Source organism: Schistocerca americana, chromosome 5 (genome assembly GCF_021461395.2).
Source record: "Schistocerca americana isolate TAMUIC-IGC-003095 chromosome 5, iqSchAmer2.1, whole genome shotgun sequence".
NCBI classification, from domain to species: domain Eukaryota; kingdom Metazoa; phylum Arthropoda; class Insecta; order Orthoptera; family Acrididae; genus Schistocerca; species Schistocerca americana.
Genome location: NC_060123.1, coordinates 706,343,135 through 706,360,095, shown reverse-complemented (window position 1 = coordinate 706,360,095; position 16,961 = coordinate 706,343,135). Strand labels below are relative to the sequence as shown.

Here is a 16,961-nt window from a genome sequence, read left to right as displayed (position 1 = left end):
GAGGGGGTGATGACCTCTAAAGCCACGTTCAGTCACATGCCAGATGTGTCCGATCGGGTTCAGATCTGGCGAGCTGGGGACCAGCACATCAGTTCTGACTCGCCACTGTGTTCCTCGAACTACTCGATCATACTCCTGGCCTCGTGACACGGAGTCGAAAAATACCACTCCTGTCGTCATGAGGCCGGCCGGTGTGGACGAGCGGTTCTAGGCTCTTCAGTCTGGAACCGCGCGACCGCTACGGTCGCAGGTTCGATTCCTGCCTCGGGCATGGATGTGTTTGATGTCCTTAGGTTAGTTAGGTTTAAGTAGTTCTAAGTTCTAGGGGACTGATGAACTCAGATGTTAAGTCCCATAGTGCTCAGAGCGATTTGAACCGTTTTTTTGTCGTCATGAATGGGTGGACGTGGTCTGCAACCAGGCGTGCGATACTCCTCGGCCAGCACGGTGCCCCACCGTCTTCCCATCGGTATGATGAAGATGGTGTCGGGATTCATCAGACCATCCGACGTTGTGCCACCGCGCCAACTTCCAATACCGATGTCCACGTGGCCATTTCAGTAGTAGTTGCGCATGTCATGTGTTAACATTAGCACATGCATGATCGGCGGCTGCGGAAGCCCATCGTTAGGAGTGTTCGGTGCACTGTGTGTTCAGACACATTTTTACTCTGTCCAGCATTAAAGTCTGATGTTAGTTCCGCCACAGTTCGCCACCTGTCCTGTTTTACCAGTCTGCGCAGCCTACGACGTCCGACATCTATAATAAGAGGTTCCCGTAGTTTCGTCTCGGTTTCGCCACCTAACCAACAGTACACTAGTAGCTAATGTATTTAACAACCATTTCCTAAGTGAAGGAGAAAAAATTGGTGAGAACAGTTCAAAAGAAAAAGGCAGGCAGTACATGGAAGAGTCTGTTTTTAAAAAAATTTAGTCAGATTAAGTTTCACCTAACAACCTCTTGTGAAATAAGTAAAATTATTAAATCTTTGAAAAATAAATGTTCTGTTGGAGTAGATGACATCTCTAATAAGATATTAAAACAATGTGGAGCAATTACAGCTGATGTTTTGAGTCACATATGTAATGCATCACTGACTCAGGGTATTTTCCCAGACAGGTTAAAATATGCCATTGTCAGGCCACTCTACAAAAAGGGGGACACCACAGATGTCAATAATTATTGGCCAGTATCCTTGGTTACAGAATTTTCAAAAATCTTTGAGAAAATAATATACTCAAGAGTGGTTAGCCAACTCAACAGTAATGGGATACTTACTAAATCACAGTTCGGATTCCAAAAATGCTGTTCCACTGAGACAGCAATATACAATTTCACTCTCCACATAATAGAGTCTTTAAATAGTAAAATGTCACCAATAGGAATTTTCTGTGACTTTTCCAAAGCATTTGATTGAGTGAACCATGATCTTATGTTACAGAAATTACAGTTCTATGGTATAATGGAATAGCATATGAGTGGTTTAAGTCGCACCTACAGAACAGGAACCAAAAAAGTTTCCTCATATGGGCCAAGTGATTTAAATAAGTTTTCCACTTCATTTAACTGCGGTGAAATTACATTAGGTCTTCCACAGGGATCAGTCATGGGTCCCCTTCTGTTCTTGATATATGTGAAGGACCTCCCTTCCTATCTGACACAGGAAGCTGAACTGATACTGTTTGCTGATGATACAAGCATCATTATTAATCCGGCAAGACAAACTCCAATTGAAATTGATACAAATAAGGTCTTTGGAAAAGACATTAATTGGTTTTCTGCAAATGGGCTTGCTCTGAACTTTGAAAAACACAATATATCAAATTTTCTGCTGCAAAAAGTACAGTTCCTTCAATAAATATAACACATCAACAGAAGTCAGTAGACAGGGTAGAGTTTTTGGGTGTACACACAGATGAGAATCTTAATTGGAAAATTCATATTTTGGTTCTTCTACAGCGACTAGGTTCAGAAACATTTGCAATCAGAATAATTGCCAATTTTGAGGATATAGAAATTAGTAAACTAACATACTTTGCATGCTTTCACTCTTTGATGTCATACGGAATAATATTTTGGGGTAACTCAACATTTAGACAAAAAGTATTCACTGCTCAAAAGAAAGTGGTTAGAATAATATGTGGGGTTCATAGTCGCACATCTTGCAGACATATTTTAAAAAGATTGGGCATTCTTACAACAGCCTCACAGTACATTTACTCACTAATGAAATTCGTTCTGAACAACAAGGACCAGTTTCAAAAGAACAGTGACGTTCATAACACCAGAAAAAAGAAAGACTTACACTATCGTTTACTCAACCTATCTTTGCCACAGAAAGGGATAAAATATGCTGCTATAAAAATTTTCGACAAATTACCATATGAAATAAAATGTCTGATAGACAGCAGTAATAGCTTCAAAAATAAATTGAAATCATATTTCCATGATAACTCCTTCTATACCATAGATGAAGTCTTGAATAGGAATAAATAAATTTATAAATATACTTTATGCATTTTGTGCCATTTAAGGTAATGGGGTAAATAATAGAAATATTAATCATAAACTCTGTATTGTAATATATTAAAAAATCTTGTTTCATATGCGCATTTCTTGTGCACTTGACACATTCCACATCATAACGGCTACCGTACCGTGCGATTGATCAATGGAACATGCAACTAACTAACTAACGTGTTCAAGACACTTACGACAGCAATCCTATAACACCCGACAAATCGCGCTTTTTCCGAAATGCTCGTGCTGAGCTTGCAGGCCATCAAAATCTGCCTCCAGTCAAACTCAGATAGCTCACGTACCTTCCACATCCTACACACGTACAGCACGCCCACTGGTACTACGCGCACCGTGTGTGTGCCTGACCAGCAGTCACGCCTCGCCAGACGGCGCTGCTGTCGCCTGGATGGGTTTGTATCGAAAGTAGGTCGGCGGTAGTAATGTTCTGGCTGATCAGTGTGAGATTCACTGGGGCACTAGTATACTGTCTGCTTAGAACTAGGAACGGAGTAAGCGGTGCTTGTCGCCGTGTTGCAGGGATGCGGCTGGGCCAGCTGCAGTCCAAGGTGGGCCTGGCGAGCGTGCTGTCGCGCTTCAGCGTGCGCCCCACGGCCGCCACGCCGCGCCGGCTGGCCTTCAACGGGCGCGGCGTGCTGCTGCTGCCCACCACCGGCATCCAGCTGCGCTTCGAGAAGAGGCGCTAGGCCGCCCGGGGCCGGCTGCCAGCGTAGTGTCCACATCACATATACTTCACTTCAAATGTAATATGGGCCGAATTTTTGTTAATAAATGTTACAAGAATCTCATCTTTTTTGCATCATCTGTGCAGATTGTCATACACAAACGGTCCCCTAACTACAATGACTGCCATATTCAAATCACAGAATGAGATTTTCACTCTGCAGCGGAGTGTGCGCTGATATCATACTTCCTGGCAGACTTGGTAGAGCACTTGCCCGCGAAAGGCAAAGGTCCCGAATTCGAGTCTCCGTCCGGCACACAGTTTTAATCTGCCAGGGAGTTTCATATCAGCGCACACTCCGCTGCAGTGTGAAAATCTCATTCTGGAAACATCCTCATAGCTGTGGATAAGCCATGTCTCCGCAGTATCCTTTCTGTCAGGAGTGCTAGTTGTGCATGGTTCGCAGGAGAGCTTCTGTAAAGTTTGGAAGGTAGGAGACGAGATACTGGCAGAAGTAAATCTGTGAGTACCGGGCGTGAGTCGTGCTTCGGTAGCTCAGATGGTAGAGCACTTGCCCGCGAAAGGCAAAGGTCCCGAGTTGGAGTCTCCGTCCGGCACACAGTTTTAATGTGCCAGGAAGTTTCATATTCAAATCACAATCGTTGCATCAGAATGTCGCTGAAAGCCGCTCTTTCTATCTAGCACACTTACGATGGACATTTAAAAAATAATGCACACCCTTTTTTTTGCTTACGTGTTCTCTTTTCATATCTTTTCACAGTCCTTCAATATAGTCTCCCTGCTTCTCTGTGACTGAATGCTAACGACTCGGACTTTTATTACTCCATCCACGACAGCACTTCTGTTCATCTGTCGAAAGGTTCGGGTAGCGGTGGTACAAAACTCTTCTAGAGAAAGATAACCAAGTCCGTCTGTAGGTTTCCTCAACTTTGGCAACAAGTCGAAATCTGGTGGATTCATGTCCGGGCTGTAGCGAGGATGCGGCAACACTTCCCATCCGTATTCGCGCAGCTTTTGGGCTACACCACTGTTGATACACGAGCGAGCATTTCGTGGAGAAGTAGTCACCCAGCCTCGAACAACTGATGTCGGGTTTCGTGCATTTTTCTGCGCAGGTTTTGCATGAATTTACGATAATGCAATCCTATGACACTTGTTCCACATGAGATTCTACCTTACATGATGATTTCTTGATGATCGTAAGCAGAGATCATCATTTTCTTGCGCTTTGATTTTGGGTGTTGAAACTTTTCTGGACGTGAAGACTCTGAAGCTATGCACTCATTGGACTGTGATTTCAACTCCGATTTAAAGTATGTAATCCACATATTATCAATAACGACAATTAGACGTAAAAATCCTAAATCTTCACGGTCACCATTGTTTGAGCAAGGTTGCAATGTCCACTCGTCTCTTCTTCTCTTCAGCACTCAAAGAGTGTGAGACCAACCTCGTAGAATTTTTTCTCTTCTTCAGATCATTTGACAGAACGCGGAACACTGATCTTGGAGGAATTCCTGTTGCTTCAGATAGTTCCTCACAAATCGCACTGTGATGATCTCCAAGAGCATCTGCCCAAGTTTCACACTTAGTTCACATGTTGACATTTTTTGGCGTTCTGGGTCTTGGATGAACATCTATGCTCATACGACCACGACAAAAGCGATTAACGCACCGTGAAACAGTACTGCTGTCCACTTCAAACTCACCACAAACTTCACTTAACGCACTGTCGACATCTGTCGGGTTTTTGCCGCGTAAGGATTCGATCTCGGTGTACGGCCGCTGGTCTTCAACAGTCACAGCACCCGGGACTCCCGCAAGGTTCACTTCTGTCTCTCGCCAGTTTTATGTTAGAGTACACAGTGAAAAAACAAAAACACGCGCCTCCTCCTCAAGCTCCCGACTACATTTGACGTAATTTTCATCGTTGTTGCATCAAACAATCTACACACCTGTGCACTATTTATGAAATGTCCTTCGTATTATGAGCTCTCTATTGATTGTAAGAGCGCTGATAATCTCGTTGTTGAGCGCTTCTAAATCTTAAACACACACTCACACAGACAGACACACACACACACACACACACACACACACACACACACACACACACACACACACACACACACACACACACACACACTTAATCCTCAGATCTGTGCAAGTTTTATCTCAGTGAGTTCTGTCTCGTTCAGCGATCGGCTACACACTGCTTTCGTGGTCTGTTCAGCTCATACACGCACACTTTGCTTTTTCTGCATGCCACTCACTTACTTTCGAACATAATGCCTGACTGAAATATCTCAAACGTTAATTGATCATAAAACACTGTGACAGAACTGATGACATATTCAGCATGATGTTAAGCCATGAATGGCACTCAAATACATCCCACAGGTAGCGTGGTGATCAGTACAATGCATTGGTAAAATATGTGGAAGGGTTCTCCGCTTCCTTCGATTACTCCTTTCTGGGACATGAACAATGGTCATTTTGGGCAAAAAGCCCAATTGCAACCCCTAATACATAGAAACTGTCCAGATGCAGGAGAGAAAGGTTCGGTTTGGGTACTTTGTTTATTTTTGCTGGGAAACCGAAGTAAAAATCTGTCCAAATTCCGTAATTAATCATAAGGATTAGTCCTAGTTATAGATCTATATGCACCTAAAATCGCAATACAGCTCAAAAATTGACGATGTCATACAACTGGTGTTATCTTGCTAGAAAAAAATTTCGCAGTACCACCGGAAACTAGTGGCAGATATACTCAAACTCTACATAGGACGATAGCTCCCCCTACAAGTTGGCAGGGAAAACCCTGGAGTGAAAGGTACCATCTTTATTGGTGGTGGGAATTACGTCCAGCTGACGAGATGCTGCTGCTGGATAGAGAGGAGTTTAGTAAGTATACTACATGTAAGCGTACAGTTGACGATTGTATCTATCGCAGTTTGACATCAGAGTTCGCTTCCTTGCCCGACAATCACCCTGCAACCCATGTAATCGAAATTCAAGAATGCCAATACACGCTACCAAAACTGCTTCACTGTTCTATTACACATGAAAATTGTCGTGAAAAAAACCGGCACTCGAAAGCAGTTAGGTCATAATGCAACAGATGTGGTGTGAATTGGGGGAAAATCGGTGTAATAACGCAACTACCACAAAAACCGACCCAAAAAGATTACGCCAGGAGAGAAGGGTGGCAGTTGCACGTGCAATCTCCTCGATGTTCGTTCACGGACTGACCAACTAGGAGTCGGTCTTACCCCCACCTACCACCCCTCATTATTACTGTTCTACCTTGCCACTGGCCCACAAAGATATCCATCTGGTGGGAGTGACGTACTGCCTCCGGACTGCAGAAGTCAGTGACAGATGGATGTTTCCTGCAATCTGTTAAACATAGTCCTGGGAAAAGACAGGAAGAACCGTCCGCTCCTTCGTGTGAAACAGGCAGCTACTGCTACACAGCCCCCATCACATCCAGGAGTGGGGTCTTCAGTTCAGTGCGCCCCCAGCAGAGCATGTGGCTGTGTGGTCCAGGTGGTCAGTCAGCCCTAACGAAGCCAACATACATCACGACGCCGGAAGGCCACAGAAAAAAAGCGAGATAAATGACAGCTGCCTCGACTGTGAGCTTTTTGTCTAAACTGCGACCTCCTATGGAAAACGCCCCCATGCCTCCAGCATACCGCCGCCGCAAGTGTCTTCCATCATACGAAAGAAAACACTTCACTGTAACAATTGTATTGCACATCTTATAAGCAAGTATCTATAAAAAGAAAAAGAAAACACAGCCGCGATTTTAATAAATGTCCTGTTTCCACGATATAGGCGTAGTCCGTTTTCTTTTAGTTTTAGAGCAAAATCCCTATAGTTTCAGAGCATTCTGTTATATCCTAAAGCCAAGTGTGAATTTCATTATTAATAACAAAACGGGGAATAGTTAAAGCATTGTTAATAACAAAACGGGAAACTGTAAAGAAGCAACAGTAAGGTATTTGGGCGTGGCGAGAGGAGCCACAGACCCAGAAGCTGGCTGGCTGGCTGACGCCAGGCCGGTGGGCAGCCGTGTCTGGTAACGAGCTAAAAGCTATAAGCCGTAAACACACAAGGAGGGCTACGTGTACTTTTGACAACGGGGTCTTTAATAACGATTGGAATTTAAGTTAATAGGCAAACAGCACTTCTGGTCAGAGAAAGAGAGCGTGGGACGAGAAGGAGAAAGAGAGGTGGCCTTGTGCTGGGGACAGCACTACCTCATGAGAAGTGAATATATGGCTTAGGACGCAATGTGTGACCATATTAAGAGAGACGTCTCTACCCCTCCACCCGGCCTCTGAAGAACCACTGAAGGACAGTGCACAATGACAGCCAATAAGGAAGCAAGTAGCCCTCGACATTACGTCATGGCAACAGCCGGGGAGGATCGAAGGGAAAAAAGTGTACAAAACTCGGCAGCAAGACGCTCCGAGTAGAGTCCAGGGCAGTCAGAAGAGAGTAGGCAGTAAGTGAGCAGGCAGTAAGTCTGACGCGGGGCTGTGCAGGGAGAGCCAGGGCTGATGATGAGACAGGCGGCAACTGTGGGACTCCGAGCTAGGCGTGTGGGCCGCATTCGAAGAGCAGGCGGAACGGCGGTTGTCTTAACGCCATCTCTGTATCACCCCACTGGAAACGTTTCAGCCAGAGCAGTGAAGGCAGCCACAAGCCGTTGCTAAGGCCAGTGTTGCAACCTGCAGGGAGTCGTGGCGACCCGCAACTTTCAGCGCAAGTTGGCAATCGTCCCGCGACAGCAGAGTCCCAGAAGTCCGAGCGTGTGCGAGACAACGTAGGGCTACGACAGCACGGTGCAGAACAGCAAGGGGAACCTAAGCAGCCAGGGGTCGCGACAGCGTACACACACGGGCGGCATGCAAACTACAGAAGACGCACCACAAGAAGCATTACTTGTAGAGCTTGTTTTAAGTGTATTGTATCCTCAGAGTGTTAACAGTGTTAAAACTGGCAAGCTGCCCCAAACTAACGAAGTTCCATGGTCCTTCAGTAGTAGCAGAATATCGGTTAAGGAAGCGTTGTGTAGTGTTGCAAAAGTGTTTGAAGGGAACAAAAGACATCTCAGAGAGTTTATCGATGCGGCATTCGAATAAGTCAAGTCAGAGGAACACGAAACGTGAAAGCTAAGACAACCGGTGAGGCCAGGTCGACACTGCAAGTACGCGAACGGATGGCTACATGGGAAGAAGTGAAGCGCGTTCTAGAAGAAAATTAAGCGAGCAGACGCACTATAGAATACTACGCGCGCAGAATATTTCAGGCAAGGCAAGGAGAGCCGATCTCGTTGTAGACAAGCAGAATCGATGACTTACGGCTTCCCTGAAATCTCTCTGTATTTCGAGTCACAAGTCGGGAAAACGTAAAAGGTGCCATAGAATTGGTTGAAACCTTGTTTCATTCAGGGTTTAAGCAACGACAGGATTCAGACGATAGTCAGGAGTCGAGGTGATGAAATCGGCTTGGCAGCAGCAGTAGAGATAGCACTATAAGAGGAAAGTCCGATATTATCCATGAAAGAGCGGGGACTGGCCACATTTAACTGTGGAAGGGAAACGACGAAGGGCGCAAAAGAGATTAAGGATTTAAAATGTTTTACATACGGCTTGAGAGATCATATTGCAAGCAAATGCAGAAAGAAGAAGCTAGCGGGCAGAGTACGGGCAATGACCAGTAAAGAGCTCACTAACTTTTGTTACGGTTGTGACAAGCCGGTTCACACCGATGCTAAATGTTGTGTAAGACTAGGGAAAGTACATCCTATAGATGTCAGGGAAGTCAAAGTAAATCAGAGACAAAACGATGAAGGTTTACGGGAATTGAGATGTCCACAATGCAACCTACCAGGTAACTGTGGCGTCCCGTGTATAAGAGTAAAAGACGCAGCCTGCTTAAAGTGCAAGCAGCAGGGCCATTACGCTAAGGATTGTCACGAAGGGCCCTGGCACGCCTGGAGAAAGGGCAGGGTGCAGTATCGAGTAAAACGGGCAAAGTAGTACAGGAAAACTAAGCGGTGGCAAGGCCAAATAGTCGGGTATTGTCGCAGTAGGTAAGCCCGCAGCTGGCGTAATCGACTGTGCAACGGACGATGATGTTCTAGTGTTATATTGTATATAATTAAAAGGGTGCTTACAGTTATTAATAGATACAGAAGTACAGTTGTGCTTACTCAGGAGAACAAGTACCCCGATGAAGAGTGCAATTAGAATAAATAAAGCAGAAAAGCTTCGATTAAAAGGCATAACAAGCAAAGTGGTAAGTACAATAGGTACCGTAGAAACACACTTAAGGGGAGTTAGAACGGAATCTTTTTTTCAAATTTTCGGATTTTTATCTCAATATAAAATTTACAATTTTCCGAATAAAATGATGTAAGTATTTTATTTTTTTAATGGGATCTACACTGGTTGAAAAGGTTAAAATTTTTACGTGCATTACTTCAAGATCTAATAAAATCGGTAATTTTCTATATACAAGGCTATGGATTGCTGTGTTATAAAGTTCATGACCAGAAGAGGGTGGACACCAGGTTGAGGAAGCTGAAACAAAGTTGAGGGACAAGAAACTTTCTGTTGGTAAAGCCATAAGAGGAAGGCCGACAGACAAAATGATTGATGAACTACAGCAGTATTATGAGACGGCCATTAGGAATAATACTGAGAATTTGTTGAAAATGAAGTAGGCAGTATGGGCTGTCCTCTTCCAGAGACTGTCAACTGATGAAAAACCATACACCACCTATGCCCTCCTGGACATGATTCATGGTGCAGTTACCGCAACAGTTCGTACAGCTATAAACATTCCATCCCAGCAGCAGTCATGGATATCATAAAAATAAAACCTATTAACAGAGACCTGGCAAATCCTGAATTACTGAAGAAGTGTCTGCATGTCCAGACTCAAAATCCCAATGAGCCCTTCAATAATCTTATATGGACTCGCTTACCAAAAAATGTTTTTGTTTGAATGAAGACACTTAAGTGGGGGGTCAGTGATGCTGTTATTGCTTCTAATGATGGCAACACTGACAGGGTGAAAGTGCTACAGCATATGGGAATTAATCCCGGGGCAAACCTGGTCCTCCAGGTAGGGGTTTGGGGGTGGGGCCAACACCCTCACACCGTAAAAAGATGATTGTTACGAAACACCAAGAAATAGCCTCGGATTCGGTACAGAACAATGGAAACGACCCCAGCAAGTCGAAGGTTAATGCCAGGAGATCACGGAACAAACATAGAGAAAAGTGTGCACTTGGAATGTAAAAACACTATTCTCACCTAGAAAGGTGAAGGTACTTGATGAAGAACTGAATAGGTACAGGCTAGGCATAGTGGCACTGCAAGAAATAAGATGGCCTGGAGAAGGAATGCATAAAGAAAAGTAATATAGCTAGTTCTACAGCGGAAATAAAGGTAAACATCAGTCTGAAGTGGGCTTTGCAGTAGCCAACATAGTAAGGGGAAGTATCATGGACTTCATGGCTGTAAATGAAAGAATATGCTGGATAAGAATAAAAGGAAAATTCTACAACGTAACTCTGGTTTCGTTCCATGCACGTAGAGAAGATAAAGATGACACTGAAAAGACAGTTTCTACGAAGACCTAGAATCAGTGTATGAAGATGCACCATCATACAATGTGAAGGTTTTCCTTGGTGATGCCAATGCTAAAGTAGGAAGAGAAGATATTTTGAGACCTTACGCCGGCCTTCACAGTCTTCATGATTCCTCTAACAACAACGGAATGAGATTAGGCAATCTGGCAGCTTCAAAAAACTTAAGAATTATGAGTACCTACATCCCTCGCAAAGATATCCATAAGATAACATGGAAGTCACCTAACTAAGAGACTCAGAACTAAATAGACCACATACTTGTGGATGTCAGACACAGAAGTGCTATCCAGAATGTAAAATCTCAAAGAGGTGCAGAAATAGGATCAGACAATTACCTTGTGGTGACAACCATACAGGAGAGGATAGAAAGCAGTAACAGCAGGAGAAGAGAAGCAGACCAGAAAATAATTGCAGACTTACTGAAAGAGGACCACATTAAGGAAAGATATGCACTTGAAATTGGAAACAGGTTTGCTTTCATAGAAGAAGAAGAAGGCGAAGATGACATTGAAAAGTTTTGGTCGAAAATAGAGACAGGTTTAAAAGATGCTGCAAGTGAGGTGTTGGAACCAATGGAGAAAAGGAGGAAGAGCGAAGGATGGTTTAATGATAGGTGTAGAGACGGAGTCGCCAAGAGAAAAGTAGCGAAACTGTTATGGTTGAAAAACGAACAGGATGAAAGAACAAGGTTGGAATACATGGAAGCAGCTAGAGAAGCAAGACAAGTCCTTCGAACAGAGTTCATAAACAGTAAAATAAAACTGACAGAAGAAGACCGGACAGTATGAAATACAAGAGACTTTTACTGGACAGTCACGTTCTTCAAGAAGGGATACAATCCAAGGATTGACGTGATCAGAGGTCAAGAAGGACAGATAATCACAGATGAAATGAAAGCTATGGAGGAATAGAAAAACTACTTGGAAAACCTTCTGAAAGTGGATGTAAACACCATGAGCGCTACAACAGAAAATGAAGAAGAAGAAGAATCATATAGAGAAAACAGAGATGCTGTACCACTGGGGGAGTATGAACAACCAAGCATGGAAGAAGTAAGAGCGACCATAAAACTGATGAAGAGGGGGAAGGCAGCAGGGATAGATGGAATACCCGCAGAGATGCTGAAGGAGGGAAGAGTTACTCTACAAGCGAGACTATACCACTTAATCTGCTTAATTTGGAAGAAGGAAAGGATCCCAGAAGAATGGAAGAGGTCTGTCATCTGCCCTATAGTAAAGAAAAGGAAACCCAATCAGATGTAGCAACTATAGAGGAATCACACTATTATGTACAGCTTACAAGATACTGAGCATGTTTTGACTGAAGCGACTAACACCACATGTCGAGAAAGTACTTGGATTCCCACAAGCAGGTTTCAGAAAGGGAAAGTCAACTGTAGACCATTTGCATACCATATGCAAGTGCTAGCAAAGAGCTGGGAATTCCGCAAAAATGTTCACTGCCTTTTTGTGGACTTCCAAAAAGCATATGATGGTGTGAATAGACAAGCAATATGGCAAGAACTTCAAAGGGCTCAAGTTCCCAGAAAACACATAAAACTCACACAGATACGCACCCAGGAGACAACATGCATGGCGAAAGTAAATGAAACATATCAAAGAAGTTCACGGTGAGGACTGGAGTGCGACAAGGAGATTCCCTTTCCCCTCTCCTGTTTAACCTGGTACTGGAGAGAGCCCTGAGAAAGATAGCAACCATAGAGACAGGAATACAGCTGGGAAGGAGGATCAACACCCTGGACTATACGGATGACATAGTTTAATAGCAGAGAAAGAGCAAGAGCTGGTTCAGATGACAAGAACATTAATGGAAGAGGCAATGAGAGCAGGCCTGAAGGTGAATATGGATAAGACAAAATACCTCGTAGTTAGCAGAGAAAATGATGACAGGCCCCTGAAGGTGGAGGACAAAGTCTTTGGAACGGTAAAAGACTTTAAATATCTTGGGTCTATACTCAAAGAAAGGAACGAGATAGACCAGGAAATTAGCGCACGAATACAAGCAGGAAACAGGTCAAGGTTTGCTGTGGGGAAACTGTTACAGTCCCGGCTTCCATAGAGATCCTCAAAGACCACACGATCTGCAAGACAATAATACAACCTGTAGCCTTATGTGGAGTACAGACCTGGACCATCAACCAAAATGTGGAAAGAAAAATGCCATCCTCAGACAGATTTTTGGGCCAGTGAAGGATGGAGATGAATAGAGATAAAGAAAGAACTGTGAATTGCAGGGGCTGTACAATTCAATGGACATCGTAGCAGTGATCAAAGAAAGAAGACTGAAGTGGTATGGACACTTAATGCGCCGAGAAGGCCAGATCACCAGGCAGGTAGCGTGTAGTGTACTAAATATGTAATGTACTGAACCGACTGTGAGAAAGCTAAGTGGCAAAGACGTTATCTGAAAGACTATGATAATTATATCGTTGACTCGTAATATTAATCTCTCTTTGGTTACTAAGGGTAACTAGAGTTTTCTGTTGGCCTCTTTAGATGTTACGTGGAGAATTGTACAAGAGACACAATAAACCGTTATTATTTCATGAGAACAAAGGTGAGTGTCACGACCTTTATTAGTATTTTTGGAAGTATTGAAATAGCAGAATTGTTTCAGATTTAATGTGTACGGGAAGAGACGTGGACAACAGCACTCGAACCTGCAATCTCATGTATGAATAGTTGCTAAATATATCCAGCCGTCTCTCCCACGACTCTTCATACGCGCAACAAACAGTAATTCTTTTAACAGCACTATCAGACACAATTTTATCACGTTGTTACGACCTTTTACTGCGAGCATAATACATCGACAACAGACAAACAAAAAATAGGCAAACACATAAAAGAATCTACCACAAGTGGAGGAAGATATTGGAGGCAAAAGACCACGGAGGAGACCAAGACTCCTATGGACTGATCAGGCCAGAGAGGATATGAGTACGTTGGGGCTGTCTGAAGAGGAATACATGGACCGAGGATGCTGGAGGAGGCTGACTGGTGAGGCCAAAGACCGACTGCAGTTTGTGTGGCCAACGCAGCAGTAAGTAAACTGCATCGGAGAATTTGAGCGGATGGACAAGATTCGCATTGATAAAGCAGAGTATGCAGTACATTTGGCCACTGAAGAGTCCAGAAATAAGAAAAGAAGAAAAACATTGGAAAAAGATCAAGAGGATGATATACAGTACGGCGCAGGGTGCTTTTAAGTGACTAAAAATAAAAAAATTAAGCATATATTAAATGAATTACAGTCTTTTTGAAACTTTAGGAGCGGTTCCTGAAAATTCACATTTTCTGTTGCATTTTTCTCTAAATCCCAGAAACCACATCGAGTAGAGTATTCAAATTTTCAGGGAGTAATAACATACATATCCTGAGTCTACTGAACTAAAAGAAGAACATAATGTTATGTATAATTAAAATCATTTAGGATAACTGTTATAACCAGGAATAACACAATAACCTCTTCAGTCTGATTTGTTAAATCACAAATCACTTTTTAACAATTATGTTAGCCAAGCGTCTACCCAGGCTAACACTCAGAAGTAATGCATAATTAAAGTTTGGTTATACCAATGTCCAAATGTGCATAGTGGGGTGCACGTCCCGTAATTATTCCCAAGTCCAGTGAAGTTCAGTCTCTCCGAGTGAAGTCGCAAGATTTCCGCCGAGCAGCCAGGTAACCTCGAGTGGTGCGGCGAGTCATCCACAAGCAGCTGGAACACGGCGTACTGCACTTCCCGATGAGAACTGTCGTTTGCGGCGGCGGCCGGGTTTATATAAGGCTTGCTAGTTAATGGAGCCGTCGGCTGGGGTCGCTGATTTCCAGGGAAAACTAATCGCAATGTTTCCTGGCGTAGCCAATTGCTGTGTGCTGACAAACGCGCGCGCGCGAAGGCGGCCAGCGATGGAAGCAGCGGGCCGCCCAGAGAAGTGCGGCCAGCGATGTATTTGGCGGCCGCGTACTGGAGCGCGTTGTTCGGTGTTTGTTAGAAGTGGTGTATACCACAATAACGTACAAAAAAGTATACAAAATTTTAACAGTGTAATTAAAAAATTGTATTTCCGAAAACATTAGCTGAAATGCAATTATTGTAGTTCAGTAGACTCAGAACATACAGTTTAATGTCCTGCAAACGTTTCAAGTCAATGACTACAGTGGTTCCTGAAATACAGGGAAGACAATTCAATAAATTTAACCTTGTCGGGATAGGGCGTTCCAACTCCCCTTGAGTGTGGACGGTGCAGGAAAAGTTGGACAGAAATTTCATGTGTATGGGAGAGGACTAGACATACCCTACGATGGATTAATAGGTAGAAACTTCCTAACAGAGCATAAGGTCAAGTTAGACTATGCGGGGAAGGTTGTAAGAATACAAGGGCAAGACGTACCCCTAATAGTAGAGGAACAACCGGTATGTTACGAGTTCGAAACGGATCAAGAATTCGATGGGGAAATAGGTCCCTGAGAAGAAAAAGTAATTTTGTTAAGAGCGAAAAGGAAGTGGTTATCCCAAGAAAGGAAACTGCACACGGAGTGCATGTACCAGAATAGCCAGTGACGGTTAAAAAGGGTAAATGCATAGTGAGCGCGTTGAATGCGTCAGAAAATAGAGTTAAGCTGCAGAATGTCAGATTACTGACAGAGAAACTGGAACCACTGGTAAAAATACGCGAGGTAAAAAGCAGTAAGAAAGCCACGAGCAAAATCGAAAGTCGTGCGAGTACCTTAAGGAAACAGCTGAGATTAGTGCATTTAAATGCTGAGGAAAGAAGCGCATTAATGTAAGCGTGCACTGAGTGTGGAGACGTGTTCCACCTACCAGGGGACAAATTGTCATATAGAACCGCAGTGCAGCACAATATTCCGATAGAACCAGAACACGCAGAGAAGATCGTGAATGCGAGACCGTGCCGAATTCCTGAAGCTCAAAAAGAAGTTTTAAAAGAGCAAATTGAACAAATGCTGAAGGATGACATAACTGTCGGGGGTAAGAGTGCGTGGAACGCACCATTGCTTTTAATTCCGAAAAAGGTTGACGAAAGCGGCAAACAAAAATGGAGAGTCGTAGTGGACTACAGACAGTTGAATGATATTACTATAGGCGATGCATTTCCACTGCCGAATATCTCCGACACTTTGGACCAATTACGGCAAGGAAAGTACTTCTTGACGCTTGATCTTACAAGCGGATACCATCAAATATTTACGGATGAGAAGGACAAAGAGAAAACGTCGTTCAGCCCGAATTATCAGCATTACGGATACGAGAATGCCGATGGGACTGAAGGGAACCCCAGGATGTTTCCACGGCCGATGAATACAGCCTTAGCAGGTTTGAAAGGTGTAAAATGTTTTTCTACCAAAACGACATAGTGTGCTATGAAAGAAATCTGCAGGAGCATAATGACAAACTCCGTAAAATCTTTGACAGATTGCGAGAGCATAATTGTAACCGGATAAGTGTGTTTCTGAGAAAGGAAGTAATTTTCCTAGTTCATTGTATTACTGACAAGGGAATCTCACCAGACATGCCAAATATGGAGAAGGTAAAGTTCTTCCCAGAGCCAAGAACAACGAAACAGCTGAAAGGATTTCTAGGGTTGACAGGGTACTACTGAAGACTTATTGCAAACCTTAGCAAAATTGCGAATCTGCTCCATGAGGTATTTAAGAAAGGAGTGGAGTACCAATGGGGCGAACGACAGAACAATGCATTCGAAGAGCTGAAGGAGAAATTGATATATTCTCCGCTACTTCAGTACCAAGATTTCACGAAACCGTTTCTTATCACAACTGATGCTAGCAACGTAGCATTAGGTGCGGTGTTGTCCCAAGGAAAGAACGTTGTCGAAGACTTGTCCATTGCTGATGCAGCCAAGGCACTGAATAAGGCGGAACTTAACTATAGCACAACGGGAAAGGAATTGTTAGCTATAGTGTATGTGGAGAAGCAGTTCTGACCATACGTATATGGCCGAAGATTTACAGTGGTAACAGACCATAAGCCATTAACGTGGATATTTAGTGTCAAGAACCCGA

At 43.6% G+C, this 16,961-nt stretch overlaps 1 protein-coding gene across 1 annotated transcript in view; it reads left to right on the top strand.

Moving 5' to 3' along the window:
- The window catches only part of LOC124616693 (cytochrome P450 6k1-like), a 154,042-nt gene extending 150,716 nt beyond the window's left edge, over positions 1 to 3,326 (top strand). Inside the window, exon 8 of the mRNA XM_047145031.1 lies at positions 3,058 to 3,326. Coding sequence (XP_047000987.1) covers positions 3,058 to 3,224 — 167 coding nt within the window. The 3' untranslated portion in view covers positions 3,225 to 3,326. The remainder of the gene's footprint in view (positions 1 to 3,057) is intronic.
- Positions 3,327 to 16,961: the final 13,635 nt, after the last annotated feature.